The sequence below is a fragment of the Poecilia reticulata genome, chromosome 18 (genome assembly GCF_904066995.2).
Source record: "Poecilia reticulata chromosome 18, P_reticulata-male-v2, whole genome shotgun sequence".
In the NCBI taxonomy this organism is placed as follows: Eukaryota; Metazoa; Chordata; class Actinopteri; order Cyprinodontiformes; family Poeciliidae; genus Poecilia; species Poecilia reticulata.
Window position 1 is genome coordinate 10,148,270 of NC_088847.1, and position 14,556 is coordinate 10,162,825.

The 14,556-nt window shown below is 39.4% G+C and overlaps 1 protein-coding gene across 1 annotated transcript in view; it reads right to left on the minus strand.

The window, feature by feature from the left end:
• Positions 1–14,346, minus strand: part of capn1 (calpain 1) — a 31,271-nt gene extending 16,925 nt beyond the window's left edge. The window contains exons 1-4 of the mRNA XM_008427895.3: positions 14,197–14,346; positions 8,493–9,158; positions 5,749–5,818; positions 2,648–2,766 (exon numbers count right to left, since the gene is read on the minus strand). Coding sequence (XP_008426117.1) covers positions 2,648–2,766; positions 5,749–5,818; positions 8,493–8,750 — 447 coding nt within the window. The 5' untranslated portion in view covers positions 8,751–9,158; positions 14,197–14,346. The remainder of the gene's footprint in view (positions 1–2,647; positions 2,767–5,748; positions 5,819–8,492; positions 9,159–14,196) is intronic.
• Between the last annotated feature and the right edge of the window lie 210 nt (positions 14,347–14,556).

The following is a 14,556-nucleotide window of genomic DNA, read 5'->3' on the forward strand; positions in this document are numbered from 1 at the left end:
CTGTTCAACTTTCCTTGCGGTTCGGGTTGGTTTGTTAGGCGTCCCGGCAGATCCTGCTTCTCTCTCAGATCTTTCAACATTCAAAATTAGGTTATAAAATTTCTCATGAGACAAGTAGTCATCTCATCATATATAATAACAACAGACGTGAGATTTCAGCCTATAAAGTTTAGTATGCTGTTAGATTTTCCCACCAACTATTCCAAAGAATAAATTCTGAGAAATCACTAAACATCCATTAAAATGTATTTTTGATCTACACACTGTAATTGTAATGCCTAGAAACAACAGGAGTGTCCTCAGTGGTTTAATTAATCAAAGCTGCTAAAAGACTCAATGAGAGTTGCATCTTCTTCTGAGCATGTAGAGATTGATGGAAAGATTTGCCCGCCGTGTTCAATCAATAAAAAGAAAATCTGAGGTAACTGAAGATGCTCTAAAGGAGTCTTCACACGAGGATAAACACTTTCCCACGTTCTCTGTGACTGTCCATCCATCCATTCATTTTCTTGCACCCTTGTCCCTTAATGGGGTCGGGAGGGGTGCTGGTTCTCTGTGACTGAACAAAGAAAATATATTTTAAAATTAAAGCTAAAATGTAGCTGTTGCTCAATAGTTTTCTTCCCCTGCAGCCGTCCTGACAGTCGTACCACTCTGCTACGGCCACGAGAATCATCACCTCTGTGCTTGAATGGCTCTGTTGAATTCTTCTCATTCATGTGGGACTTTTCTGAACAGCTACCGATTTCAATCTTGCTGCGGAGGAGGAAACACCACCACTACTTCAATGATCTTGAGAGCAACACGTACCTCTAACCGCGATTCTCACGATTCATGCTGCAACTGGTGTGAAAATGTACAATAAACCTTGAAAAGTTGCATACAGGCCTAGTTGTAATACACAGAGCACACACAAGACACCATTACCCTTTCACCAGTAAGTTAGATCTCTATAAACTCCCAAAAGAGTTTATGGAGACCCCAGACATGCTAAAAATAAGTCTGGGAACTGTCATGCTAGCTTAAGCTAATGGGGAGCAGACAGTGTTCCCAGGATGACCTCTCCCCAGACCAGCTGGTCTGCTGGCTTATTAATATTGTCAGTGAAAAAAAAAGTAAAAATCAGTCTTTACAGCAATAGAATCTTCTCATACTAAATTACTTACAGTTTCAGTTCTTTTAATGTTTTTAAGCCTGATTTAGACTGTAAATATGGGTAAGTGTAGGCAAATATCCAACTTTATAGACATTTTCTGAAATAAAAAAAAAGTCTGTCCAATTAAAATGGACTAAAAAAAAAATTCTTAGCAAAAATGTTCGAGACAGTTCTGTGCTATTTTGCTTGCTGCGTCAAGGAGAACAGTACATCAGCATGGCTCTGAACAATTCAAGCAGAACACGGCCACAAAGTCAAACAATCTCTAATACACACCAATTTAAAAACATTCTGGAAACTCAAAACCCCTGAGATTTAAAAAAATCAATGCCGTCCGGTTAGACAACTCAAACGACTCGGTTCCTTCACCAACTTCCTCTTTGCTTGCTGTGAACTTACATCGTTCCTTTGAGTAGATTACAGTTTCACTCAAAGTTATTTAACTCAGTGTCACACTATTGATTGTTGCCACTTATTTAGCACAGAGAAACATAAAAAAAATTACATCACTTACTAAAGCTTTTGGGTGTTTCAATGACAAGAAAAGTTCAGCGTTCATGTAAATATTCTTTAAAAGGATTGTTAGCGTTGCTAATAAGTATGACACTGATTATTTAGATAAAAACAATAATTTCCTTATTTGGGATTTTCCCCTCATTTAGTAAATGGATGCAAGTTAAAGGTTTGATTTTATTGATGATATGTAGAGTCACATTCTGCTACTGTAGCATATGAATTCATGTCAATGATTTTAAGATATAGTTACCACAAGTGCCAACGAGTGTAAAAGCTGCGGCATGCTCAAGATAATCTTGCTGAAATACAGCTCAGAAACAAAAAATAAAAAAATGAAAAAAAAGATTTGCATTTAAGGGAGTCATAGCATCCTGGCTGCTTTCACACTTAAATCGGGTTTGACCTATGACCTCTGGGACAGTTTTCAACATGCCTGGATTTCTGCAACTGCAGAAGAAGCGCTAATCCTGTTGTGAAGAATATGAAACATCTTTCACAACCTCAGGATTTCCTGGAAGCCATCGTACCTGCCTGGCAAATCTTTCCGTGAAAAGCTTAAACTGGAGTTTTGACGAGCTCCGCCAAGCAGGGAATACCGGCTGAGTCCTCCACCGCCTTCAAAACCGAAGACGCTCCCATGACTTCTGGGAATTATGCTGCACGTTCTGATCGCAGACATTTAAAACCTTCAGTAAAATGTGGGAGACGTAAATATTCTTTTACGGTTTCTGTCAGAATTGTTCCCACATTTATCCTGCCTAGTATTTTAATCCCAGCAGGAGAAAAGCGAGTCTTAAAATAGAAAATCTGCAGAGCAGAACATGGAAACAGGGAAAGCTGTAGGTGGCAAAATATTCCTGTGTTGCCCTGAAGGTATACAGGAAAAGATCGATCACACATTAAGACAGGCCTGCGACAGACAAACGGAGAGGTCGTCTACGCTCTTTATGTAAACACAGGAGGTGGAGCCGTTACCTGAAAGTGAAAGATGCCAGCATATCCCTGATGAAAGCTCTGTCCATGAGGAACCACCCTGTGGAGGAGGTTATCGTTCAGGGTCAGCGAGGCGATGGCCGCCAGCAGCCAGCAGTCTCCTGCAGATGCAAACCGACAACATCAAAAAAAAATTATTAATTCAACTTCCTCCAGTGGTAGATACAGCTCATACTCTAGTGGCTCAGTTCAACATCAAGTCTTTAAGAACTTCTAAAAGCATATTTGTGGATTGTGCTCACGTTTTATTACAACCACAAAATTCTCTTTTTTTTGTGCTAGATTGACAAAGTAGTGCATAACCAGGAAATAGGAAGAAAACTACAGTCTTCATAAATGTTTTACAATGAAAATTCTGAAAAGAGTTTTGTCCTTGTTGCATTCAGCCGCCTCTGAATGATTGCAAATTTTAATAGGCGATGAATCGTCCCAGAAGTCATTGCGACAAACGATAATAATGTTTTGAAACCACCATCAAGTAATATAATGATGACGGCACGATAACACAAGAACACATTCTCCAAGATCAATAAGCTATAAATTCTAATGAACATTAAGGACATTTTAAATATCCAAAATAAATAAACAAAACAGAAAATAAGATGAATCTTGAAGATTCTAGAAACAAAATTGTCCTTCAGAAAAGGGAAGTTGAGTCAAACTGAAGACCGATTTTGGTAGAAAAAAAAAGAAAAACGATAAAACAAGCACATGGGAATTATTGAGATCATTTAAATTCATTATGTGATTAATTGATTTAATGTTTATTGTGACAGGCCTGCCTTTGTATCATAAAATTGCAGACACACCTTTAGCTGCATTTCTTCCTGCAAGTCTTTGAGTTAAATATGATTTAATCTTAACCAGTTCATTGTATCTGTACATTTCTGGTTGTGGTATCACTGGACAATATGTGACAATTCTTTTACAGCATCCAACAGTTGTTGTTTTTCTTTCCAGGTAATTCATAAATTAGAGGATTCCTGAAAGCAGCTTGTTGAACTGGATGATGTAGAAGTAGCTAATTCAAACAAAAACTTGGCTGTGAATGCACTCTGTACATATATGCTAGAAATACTTTGATTCTAATCTGAAACATTAAGGGTGTGTGAATAAATTTGTGAGTCACTGCAGAATTACTAAACAAAAAACAAACTTTCTATAAATAGCAATGGTTCTGTGCTCCAAATTAGCACTGGAAGCATTAGCAAGAATCACACTGTGGCTTCGGCTACAGAAGCCACTTCTGCTCAGTCGTCATGCAACAGTTTTTGTAGTTCAAGAGAAAGAAAACCCTCACAGACACTTTTCATGTCGCCACACATGCCAAGCTCAAGCTTTTATTCAGCCTCCAGCATGCCAAAGAAGAGCTTTTCTTTTTAAACATAAGCTACTAGCTGGACTTCAAACACCTTTTCACATCAGCATCACATACCTCGACTAGCGTCTCCATTTGCTTTCCTGTAGCTGGAGTTAAATCTACAACTTGATTGCATTTCTTTTTTTTAAAACCAAGAGCAGTTCATGTAGAAATAACAAGCTGTGCTGGTAATATTTTCCTTTTATTCAACAAAGAATCAGTGATCGATGCACAACACTACCCTGGCATTGGAAAAGAAAACAGCAGCTCTTAAAGTTTCTGTGCTTCATTATTAATGTGTTCCAAGTAGAGACATTTTTGTGGTAATAATTTTGCGATGAAGTTTCTGTTGAAAGGGGATTTAATGAAACAGCATCATCAGGAAATGGTCGGCGTCGTGTCTCACACGGCCTGACCTTTTTAAGACATTGGCAGGGGGACGTCAATGCTTAAAAAAAACACACACAAAAAACCCCACTGAAATATACATGATGATTAGATGAAGTCTGAGCTGCGTGTGTCAGTTCAAAGTTAAAATGGGGAAGATCCGTTTCTGTAACATGCTGTCTGAAGGGCAGGTGATTCAGATCACATCAGCCCAGTCAGGACCGTGGTCAGAAACATCACCTGGTGGTGTTCACAGCTGTTTGATAAGCCACTGTTACGGTTAGTAAGCCTAAATATAAAAAGCAAGTATCCCTCACTTTATAAAGTCACTTTATAAAGTTTTAAATTACACAATACAAACCACTCTGAATTTTTGTATATCGAACAAGCAAAAAGTAAAACTTGGAGGAAGGACAAACACTAGAAAAAGGAAATAAGGAACAAGATAATAAAAGAGGAAGGAAGGAGAGGCAAACACTACAGGAAGTAAATAAGAGCAAGGAATAACAGGAGGAAATAAAAAAAGAGGAAGGGCACACACCGGAGGAAAGGAGGAAGGAAACTAGAAAGAGAAAGGAGAAATTGATGCAACAGTTGAAAAAGTAAAAGAATATAAAGGGGAAGGAAGGAAAAAAAATCTAAAAATACAAAATATTTTGGAAAAAGTATAGATTTCAGTCATTTCTGGTTCTGAATGAAGTGGAAGCCCTGATGAAAACTGAAGTTTTTCATGCATGTCCTCGCTAAAAGAAGAGAAAACAAACTCCATATTTGACATGCAATAGATAAACATTGACCGACAGGGAGCTTGAAATTCTGCAAAGCAAAATTTCACGTGGGGCTGGTTAGTTTCTACGTTAAGGGAGCAGATAACACAGATTTAAAAGAAAAAAAGAACAAAAACACAACTGGTGCTGGTGCAGCTAATTTAAACTCTCACGCTACAGATGTAGGGGGGAAACAAGTTGCAACAGATAAAAAAAAACAAAAAAAAAACACAATCACTTGCCAGCAATCCAGAGAGGAACAACCACACCCCCATGCCTTGAGTCACTCATGGGATTATTGCTGCCATCAATTCTGGTTACCGTTTCCTGTCTTTCCCATAGTAAGAACCTCTAGGTTATAGTACTGACTTGTCTTTACTGTGGACCTCTGCAGGTAACTGTGTGCTTTTATTTTTATTTTCAATAGAAAGTACACCTGAACGTGAGACGTGAATCTTTTAGAGGAATATTTATCTGACACAGTGAGAAATAAGGCAGATTTCTACTATTCTTCGTAGAAATCTGCAGCCGTGTGTGAAACGGCTGCAGGCTGTCCCACTCGGACTCACCCAGGGCTCCCTGACAGATGTCTGTGCGAGTCGCTCCGTCCACAATGAACTCCGGCCGCCTGCACAACTCCTGTTGGGAACACACAACGCAGACATGCCTTTAGTAACTCATTTTTAAAGTAACTCGTCTTGTTCTCATGACCCTGCAAGTCGCAATTCAAAGCCAAAACAGGCGATTTCTTCATGATTACAGTGTAAAAAAAAAATAAATAAATAACATAAAATCATTGTTTTGCTGCCTTTTTAAACACGTAAATTCATGTAGCCTACAACATGAAAAGTAGCCTCAACTGCACATCAGCTGTTTTTGTACAGGAACACAAACAAAGGCAAAACAATAAATGTATTAAGACATTACATTTATTAGAAATATTCCAGAAACTGCTCTATGTCCTTTGAGCTTTCAACTTTAGCCTGTTGTGAAACACGCTGGATTTGGAAAATGTTTGCTTTTACCGCTGCTGTTACCGTTAACATCTTAACACGTGGGATTAATCTAACAAGTTTAACGAGTTAATATTACATAATGCAGATTCATCGTATGACCTATTTTTGACTCAAAAGCCTCTTGAGTTCAAAGCAGCGTGTTACATGGTCTTGTACTGCGTCAGCCGTGAAGAGTCTCCAATGAAACTGAAACGATGAGCAAGGAGAGTTGGGGACAAATTTGGCTTTGCACCGCGATGGACATTTGGATAAAACCAAAAGCAAAATGTAGCCGACTTACTACAACGGTGAATTATCCACTGAAGCACAACCAGTTTATAGCTAACATTTTAAATTTACATTTGAAATGACTTCTTTTAAACCTTACTGAATATAAAATCTTAGAAAGCTGAGATATTTGATTTGAGACAATATTTGAGATTTGAGAAGTGGCTGGGGAGAGGGAAGTCTGGGCCTCCCTTCTGAAGCTGCTGCCCCCGCGACCCGACCCCGGATAAGCGGAAGAAAATGGATGGATGGATGGAAAATTATTTTTTTTTAAACTTGCATTTTTTATTTTTTTTTTTACACACCAAGCTTACCAAGTTAAGCATAGTGATTAATCATGATTAACTACAATGCTTGAGTGTGATTAATCTGTTTAAATCTTTTAAATTGATCGACACCACTGGTTTTTAACCCACCCAAGGATACAAGAAAACACACCATCGTCACACATCCAATTGTTTTTGGGGCGATGTGTGACGACCTTGACCCAGTTACCACGGAGTAACTATTACAGACCATATAACACATTAAGGAACACTAAAGTTAAGTTGAGCTCATGATACGCCTTAGAGACGAGAGCCTTGGATAGATCCGTGACGTATTTATGGACATAAACTCTTGGTCAGCCTACTGAAACAAAAAGCTGCAGGAGGCGATAAAAGGCTGCAGTCACGAAGACGATCACGACCCTGGGGGAATTGGATCACAGTCCTTTGCTCAGTAAAACTGAAAGATTGTCACGATTCGTGGGGGGGAGAGGGAGTGGTGACGAACGTGCCATCTTCAGGGCTTCTGTGATCACACTGAGCTCTCTTGAAATACTCGACTACAGTGAGAGCTCTGGTGTAATCAGAGACGGGAGGCAGAATCAGAGCAAAGGAGGAAAAAACAAGGAGAAAAACGCTGCAGAATTCATGAACTGGAGGAAAGAAACCCCAATCACTCAGCTCTGAACATGTAGTTGCCTGGCAACAGATGAAAGTCAGGACTGTGGGCAAAGTTTGCTTCAGGAGGTAATCAAATAATCCTGGGGAAGACTTCGCAAAACTCCTACGAAGTCATTATCTGCTCTCACACGCACACACACAAAAAGAAATTGTTCACATCTCTGTTTTTGTTGAGGTTGGGATTGGACAATAAGCTTTTCAGTAACAGTGTTATTGTTCATACTGTGCAACAGAGCAAGCACAGATTAAAGCAGTTATTTCCTTACATTACTCAATAATTCCAGCTCATCTAAAAAGCCTTCCTATTCATTCGCATACATTTCTCAATGTCTTCAATTGGGCCATTATGTGATAACTGGACACAATGTAGCACAATAGCAACCTGAAACGTCTGCCATGCAACAACTGACTTCAGAAGTTTTGAATTCAGAAGTTACCAAGTAAGTGTATAGAATTCCTCTTTTTGCAACTTAATCTCAGTTTTAATCCATCTGATGACCTCGTACGTCTACAGAACAGCATTAAGTAACGGGGACGGAAATAAATTCACGGACAATTCGGAAGAAAAGTGGTTAAAGGCTGCAAAAGTCTACAGACTCTCCATATTCAACCAGAATGTTATTGTTTATTATTAGAGTAGTATCACGCCAGATCTAACCCAAATGAGTATTTGAAGCAAAATCTGAAAATTGATATTCATAAAGGCCTGACATTTATCTCTGAAATTGGAAGAACTGGCAGAAATTAGACATATTCAAAAATGACTTGCAGCTCTAATAGCAGTGATAGGTGGTTGTTCAAAGTATTGACTCAATGGATTTGTCAGATATACATTTGATTCATTTTCATTGAATTTAATATATTTTTAAGTCTTGCGGTTGTACTGTGACAAAATGCTGAAGGAGAGAAAGCAATTCTTTTAGACACTGTTGAGCTCAGAGTTGACTTTTGACCACCTCAGAAAAGCAACATCACTCATACTTGTGTCTCTATTTCCAACATTCTTCAAATTCAGCACTAATAACCATCCCGTCCCTTAACGCATCTGCAACAATACAGTAAAGACACACCCCCCTTTCTTACCGAGGGTCTGATCCAGCGGACGCCGCTGGTCTTGGAGGATCTGGGGCCGAGCTCGTTGAATCCCAGAGACGATGCGGCGCAGGGGAACAGACTGTCCTCGAACAGCGTCCCATTTCGGAGGCACTGCGCTTTGAGAGACTCGTAGTCCTGTCCCAGAAACTTCACCGCGTTGTCGTTCTGTCCGAGGCCGCTGTCGCGATCCCACTGACTCCTGAGCTTGGCGGCCATGCCTGTGGCATAAATGGGGGCCTCCACCATCTTGACGGCTGACTATAACTCTTTTTATGACGGTTGTTTAAAAATAAAAATCAGGCGACAATAAGCAACCAGTTATTCGGGAGGCAGCTGTGATCTATTGCATCAACAGCCTTTCATAAAAAGCACTTGTGTAAATGTGATGAGGCGCTGTAATAGCTTTGAGCCCAAATCATAAATTAAAAGGAACCACAAGTTGCCATTAGGAAGCTATTAAGTATTGATGAGTGGAGGATTGCAGTTGCTTGAAGCGCAGCCACAGAGGATCTCTGAACTGACAAGGCTTTTCACGGGAGAGGCGTGGCGTCCTCACATCAGACCCCAGCGAACAGGAGCAGCAACAGGATGTATGTTGACAGGATTTTGTTGACCGGGTGTCGGGTTGTCCCTTTAGTGCCAGATGGGAAAAACCTAGAATAAGAAAAATAAATAAGTAAATAAAACACACAAGAATTTCAGAAACTGAGCTCAGAAAGAATGCAGAGAAACAAGTCTCCTAAGGCAGCAGCTAAAACAGCTTCTATGGGGATTTTTTTTGTTAGTTTGTTTTAAAGTCCGATCAGTTTGCTTTTTTACTTTCCAGCTAACCACTGCTTGCATTCCATAAGGGCATAAGACACACAAAAAGCAAATCTGTGCTACTCCTGTGGAGCAGCGCTGAACGTGGAAAAACACGTCAGAAACGACTTGCATTGAGAATTAGATCAGCCTCTCTGTGGGGAGTGGACGTAGTGCGCGAGAGGCTTAGAGATGCGCTTTGTGTGAAGCGTAGCACTTAATGAACTGTGCATGGCACCAGAACAAGCAAAAGCTCTCTCAGTGTCTCCGAACAAGCAGAACCATGAAGTGTCAAAAGCGCTCCAGAACATTTTGACAGAACTGGAGCTGCCGAAAACCCGCCGACAAGAGAGGCGGCCATTTATTTTTAACACCAGGTTCGTTTCTTTTTGTAACTCTCCAGCACCTCTTCCTGTTTCAACATTTACCTTGCAGGCACAGGCAGCAGCTTAGCTTAAAGCAGCTACCATTGGCTAATGTAAAGCTTCTTCAACTTTGTAACAGTTTCCACCGCTCACTGTGAGCCACACCCACTTTAGTGACCCACTTCAGTGACTGATTCACGTGCAAACAGAGAGGAGAACGCTCCTCCTCTACAACTGCTGGTAGAAATAAACAGCAGCTAGCATCAGTGCTACACTTATACTCATGGAAAGAAAGCAATTTTTACAAATCAGGACAGGATTGTTTACTAGAGGTGGGTGAAATAGACTAAAATTTTATCACCATATTTTATGATACTTCTATAATAATGATAAAAACTATAACTTCTTTGAAATCTTTTTAGGTAATTGCCAACATAGCCCCACAAATTCAAATGTTACCCATTTTATTTGGCTTCTTCAGCACACTAGTCACAGAAAGAAGTGTGTTTTGTATTACTAAGCTGCAGGCATTTGCATAAATTTATTAGATTTTCAAATTTATTGATGCTCTCATGGAACAAACAGCAAAAAAATACTATTTTAAACATTACAGGAAATTGTTATGACAGTAAGTCAAAAATAATGCAGTTTTCACTATATGCAGCTAAATGACCATCTGTATTGTTTACTGGTCTAGAAGATATTCAGTGTCAGAGAACAAGAAAACAGCAATAAGTAGGAGTTCAACCGCACCTAGCTATCAATCTTGGAAAGGCTATAAATCTGTTTCTAAACCATTTAAAGTTTATTATTCTTCACTGAGACGTTGCTAACAAATTTGTGGCACACAAAAAAAGCAAGACTTATACCTCAGACTTTACATATCTTATGTAACGCGTTAAAGCTCAAGTGTAGCTTGTTTGGAAAGGTAGCCATGAGAATGAATATACTTTACAGAAAGTATTCAGGAGGATTGTTATCCCCAAAGTTGCATTGACTATGCCCTTTGGTGAAATGAGGTGAAAGTAAATGCGTTCGGTCATAATACACAGCACTGTGTTTGTCAGAAAACCTCATACTTATCAGGCATGAAAACCTGATAATTTTAGCTTGTTTTTTAGCCAAAAGACTGAAGCATTCAAGTGGTAAAATGTCAAGTGGGCTAACATAGTTGAGTCATCCTGCAGGATTAGTGCTCACAAACATAACGGCATCTATACAGCAGAGTGACTGTCTGATAAATACAAAGAACTTTTATAATCCAGGGTAAAGACTCTGTCTTGACTGAAAGGCACTAATGGGGAGCGGTGCATCAAAAGAGCGTCTGCAAACTTCACTTGAGTGAAAAAACGCTGTCGTAAAAGAAAGCAACAAAATTCCTCCATGATGACTTCAAGAGACGTGAAGTTTTTTTTCTTCTTAAGGGTAGACCTACAAGCTCTTGACTCCCAGTGTACTATAGACATAAAGATGCTGAATGTAAAATGTCTGAAGAATTCAGTAAACACCAGAACGCTGCAGAAATATTTGGTACTACTACGACCTATTGGTGCAATTTGAAAGTAAGCAACGGCATTTCTAAACGCAACAACAAGTAAAAGAAAAATCTGGCATCTGTTTTTAGTTTCAGTAAAGATCGGCTCTGGGATTTTTCCATCCTGACTGGTAGCTGCTACAAGCTGTCCAGTGGTATCATTCCTGTCCCTACAGTAGACGGTACTAGCAGGTATGCTGTTTATTTTATGTGTGTCATCCATAAATAATTTAAGAGCGCATAAGACTATAGGACAGCACTTACAGCGCTCAGGTGATAACACACCAACACTTAGCAGAATAAGTACTCTTTACAGCGGATGCAGCAGACCGTGAGCCCAGGAGGAAGGATTTTTTTTAGGACAACATATTATCTGCAAATACAACTTAAAGGCAGGATGGAAAAGTTTGCCCTTTGTCTTACGGTCGTCATTCTGCCATGCGAATCAGGACGATTCACAAAAACAAACCTCCATTTAAAATACTCCCAGTCTAAAATGTAGAAAAAAAACAATATGACATATAGAGTTCCCTATACACTTGAGTATTCTAAATGTTTTATTGAAAACTGTGTCAAGAACCTAAATTAATCATGCAAATCATAAATGTCACCCGAGCAGCGCAGAGATGTGAAAACACAACAGAGCTGAAAATTGAGGCCATTCTTCAGCAGCAGCTGAGTGTTTAATATGCAAAGGATATGTCAGTGCTGCTGTCTGAGCAGAGAAGAGGTCGTCTGTGTGTTCGTTTTAAAACATGACAGTAATGATAATGAAAAAAATAAAATAAATCAGGAACAAATCGGAATATTATAATATTTAGGACCACACTAGAACATGCAGAAGATTTTAAATCCGCTGCATGTTATCAACATGACCTCTGCCCTGCATAAGTTAAATATGGATATCATGAATATTTTATTTCCTCTCCCATGAAAGCTACAGTGTCACACCTCAGTGCACGGGGTGTGATTTATGGGAAATGACAACATGATGGTGACATATTAACACATGAATGCAACTGGAGTCAAACAAAGCTGGGCAGAAACATGAATCGCCCTCAAGGAAACCAAATTGTTTGTGGTTTCTACTGGGAGATAAACAAAGGACTTTCAGTTAGTGGGCCCAGTTAAGTCAAGACGAACACGTGCTGCACTCCAAACAGCACAAACCATGATTTTCAACATTTCAGCAGAGATCCTAGTAAAATATAGGGAATATTGAAGAGATTCAGCCACATTTTGAGTGATTTTTGGCACTTCTTCCCTAAAGAAGGATCTATCCTCACCTTAAAGGGGCGGCGTTACATACAGTCCAGGCATGTTGTGCCAAGTTATAGCACAATCTAGGAACAATTGTAATAAAAATCCTGTATATCAAACATAACTTAACAGAAATTTTAATTAGCAAATCGACGCCTTGAAATTGGCCTCTGTCTCTTTAAGAACCTCCTGCTCCGTTTTTCCCCCCCAATATTGAAAAAAAATGTCAGTATCAGGACGAATCTATCCAGTCTAATTCTATGCTTTGTTCCATGAACGACATCATGCTTTATAATCGGCATTCCTAATTGCACTGTTTGAACCATTTTAAAGAAGATTTGTTACAGTTTATCTTTACACGTTGGACCAATTCAGTCAACCAATTGCTCTCATCAGTTTCTTTATTATTCATCTAACGACTGAACAAATTAAAGTTGTGTCGTTTTCGTACATGTTTGACCAAGCTCGTGAAGCTTATCAGTGTTTTTAAGTGTGCTGCACTGGCGCAGAGTTTGTCAGCTAAATTAGCAATTCAGTACATTTATTCCCGCGTTTAAAAAGAAGAAACATTCAGCGATATTTTTCTGTATCGGATCGGTATCGGTCGATACTAAACCTCAGATATCTGCATCGGCATCAGAAATGTAAAAAGTGGATCGGTGCATCCTTATAAAATAGTAACATTTATGTCACTTTTATTAAAAAAATGTCACTGTGTTGTGACAGTATAATACTGTATAAACTACTCTGCCTTCCCCCCAGTGGCATCTACTCTGAAACCAGTTAAGAGTAATTAGAGGAAGCTGTATTTCTACATACAACGATACAGATAGTTTTGAGGAGGAACTATTGTGTGGAGAGCAGCTTAAAATCCTTGAAGGCCAACCCCCCTCCCCCCACCAATCAAAATACAGCATGACACTACTTTTTCTGCTGATGCATGTCTGAGTCCAACAGGCATCCATCCTCCTTCTCACCGCAAATCCAGGGACAGCATGCACATAAACACTGTATGAATGTGACGAGGAGTCTGAGCAATGAATAAGCTCTCTGACCGCCTCCGGCGTATTTCTGCATGCAGAGCTCATATTCCAAACACTGCTTACAGTGAACTGATATATCTATGAAATGCTTTGGAGAAAATAGACCTGCAGAGAAACCAGACACTGGGAGTATCCAGAAGGATTGTTATCTTTATCTAATCAAAAGATGAGAGTGCGCAAAATGGTCTTGCAAAGTTAAAAAAAAAAACAAAAAAAACTTCCTTTTGCAGCGAGCAGCTGCTTTAAAGCCGTTTTTGTTAATTCATTTTTTTTAAGCAAACATATAACTCGCATAGATAAGTAAGGGTCCCGGAAGAGGACATGTCCAGTAATCAAACTCTAAGGTAATCCTAATTGTTTCAGTGTCATCAAAATTAACATCCGATCCGTGGCATATCTATGAGGTGCACATGAAAACAGACATGATATAGAAGGAAACAACCCCGGAAACATGTACTCTGCATGTTATGACTGTTTCATTTATTTTGGTCGTAAAATTTTTAATAAAAAATAATTGGAAACAAATGTTGCTCTTGCAGCAGGAGATAGTTTTGAAGTTTTCAAATTCGCTCCATAAACTTCAAAATCTTCCTGTAAAGAAAGTTCGGACGAAAGCAGCCCGTTTATCGTCGCACCTCAATAAAATGCAACTACAGCACCCAGATTCAGGAAATTCGTGTTAAGCTTACCTTTCTGCCTGTTTTCTTAATGTACAGTTGTTAGGGTTCAGTTGGCCACTCGACGCTTTCTGTTCCTGTCCATGTTTTGTGTAGTTTACCCCGCCTTCTTAAATATCTATAGCCCTGCGTTTTTAGCAACGCCCTGCAGCCTCTCCCATGCCCCGGTGCGCCCCCTCTCCACTGCGCCTGCGCACTGCACGCTCATAAAACAGCTCAAAGGAATTCACTTTCATAAAACCAGATAGATAAGAGCCTCAATGTGCTGGTCCACTTCTTCCTTCTGTTTGTTTTATTGAAAGTAAGGCAGTCGACTGCGTGAATAGATAAAACATAGCAAAATAAATTCATTTTTGATATTTGTAAACAACC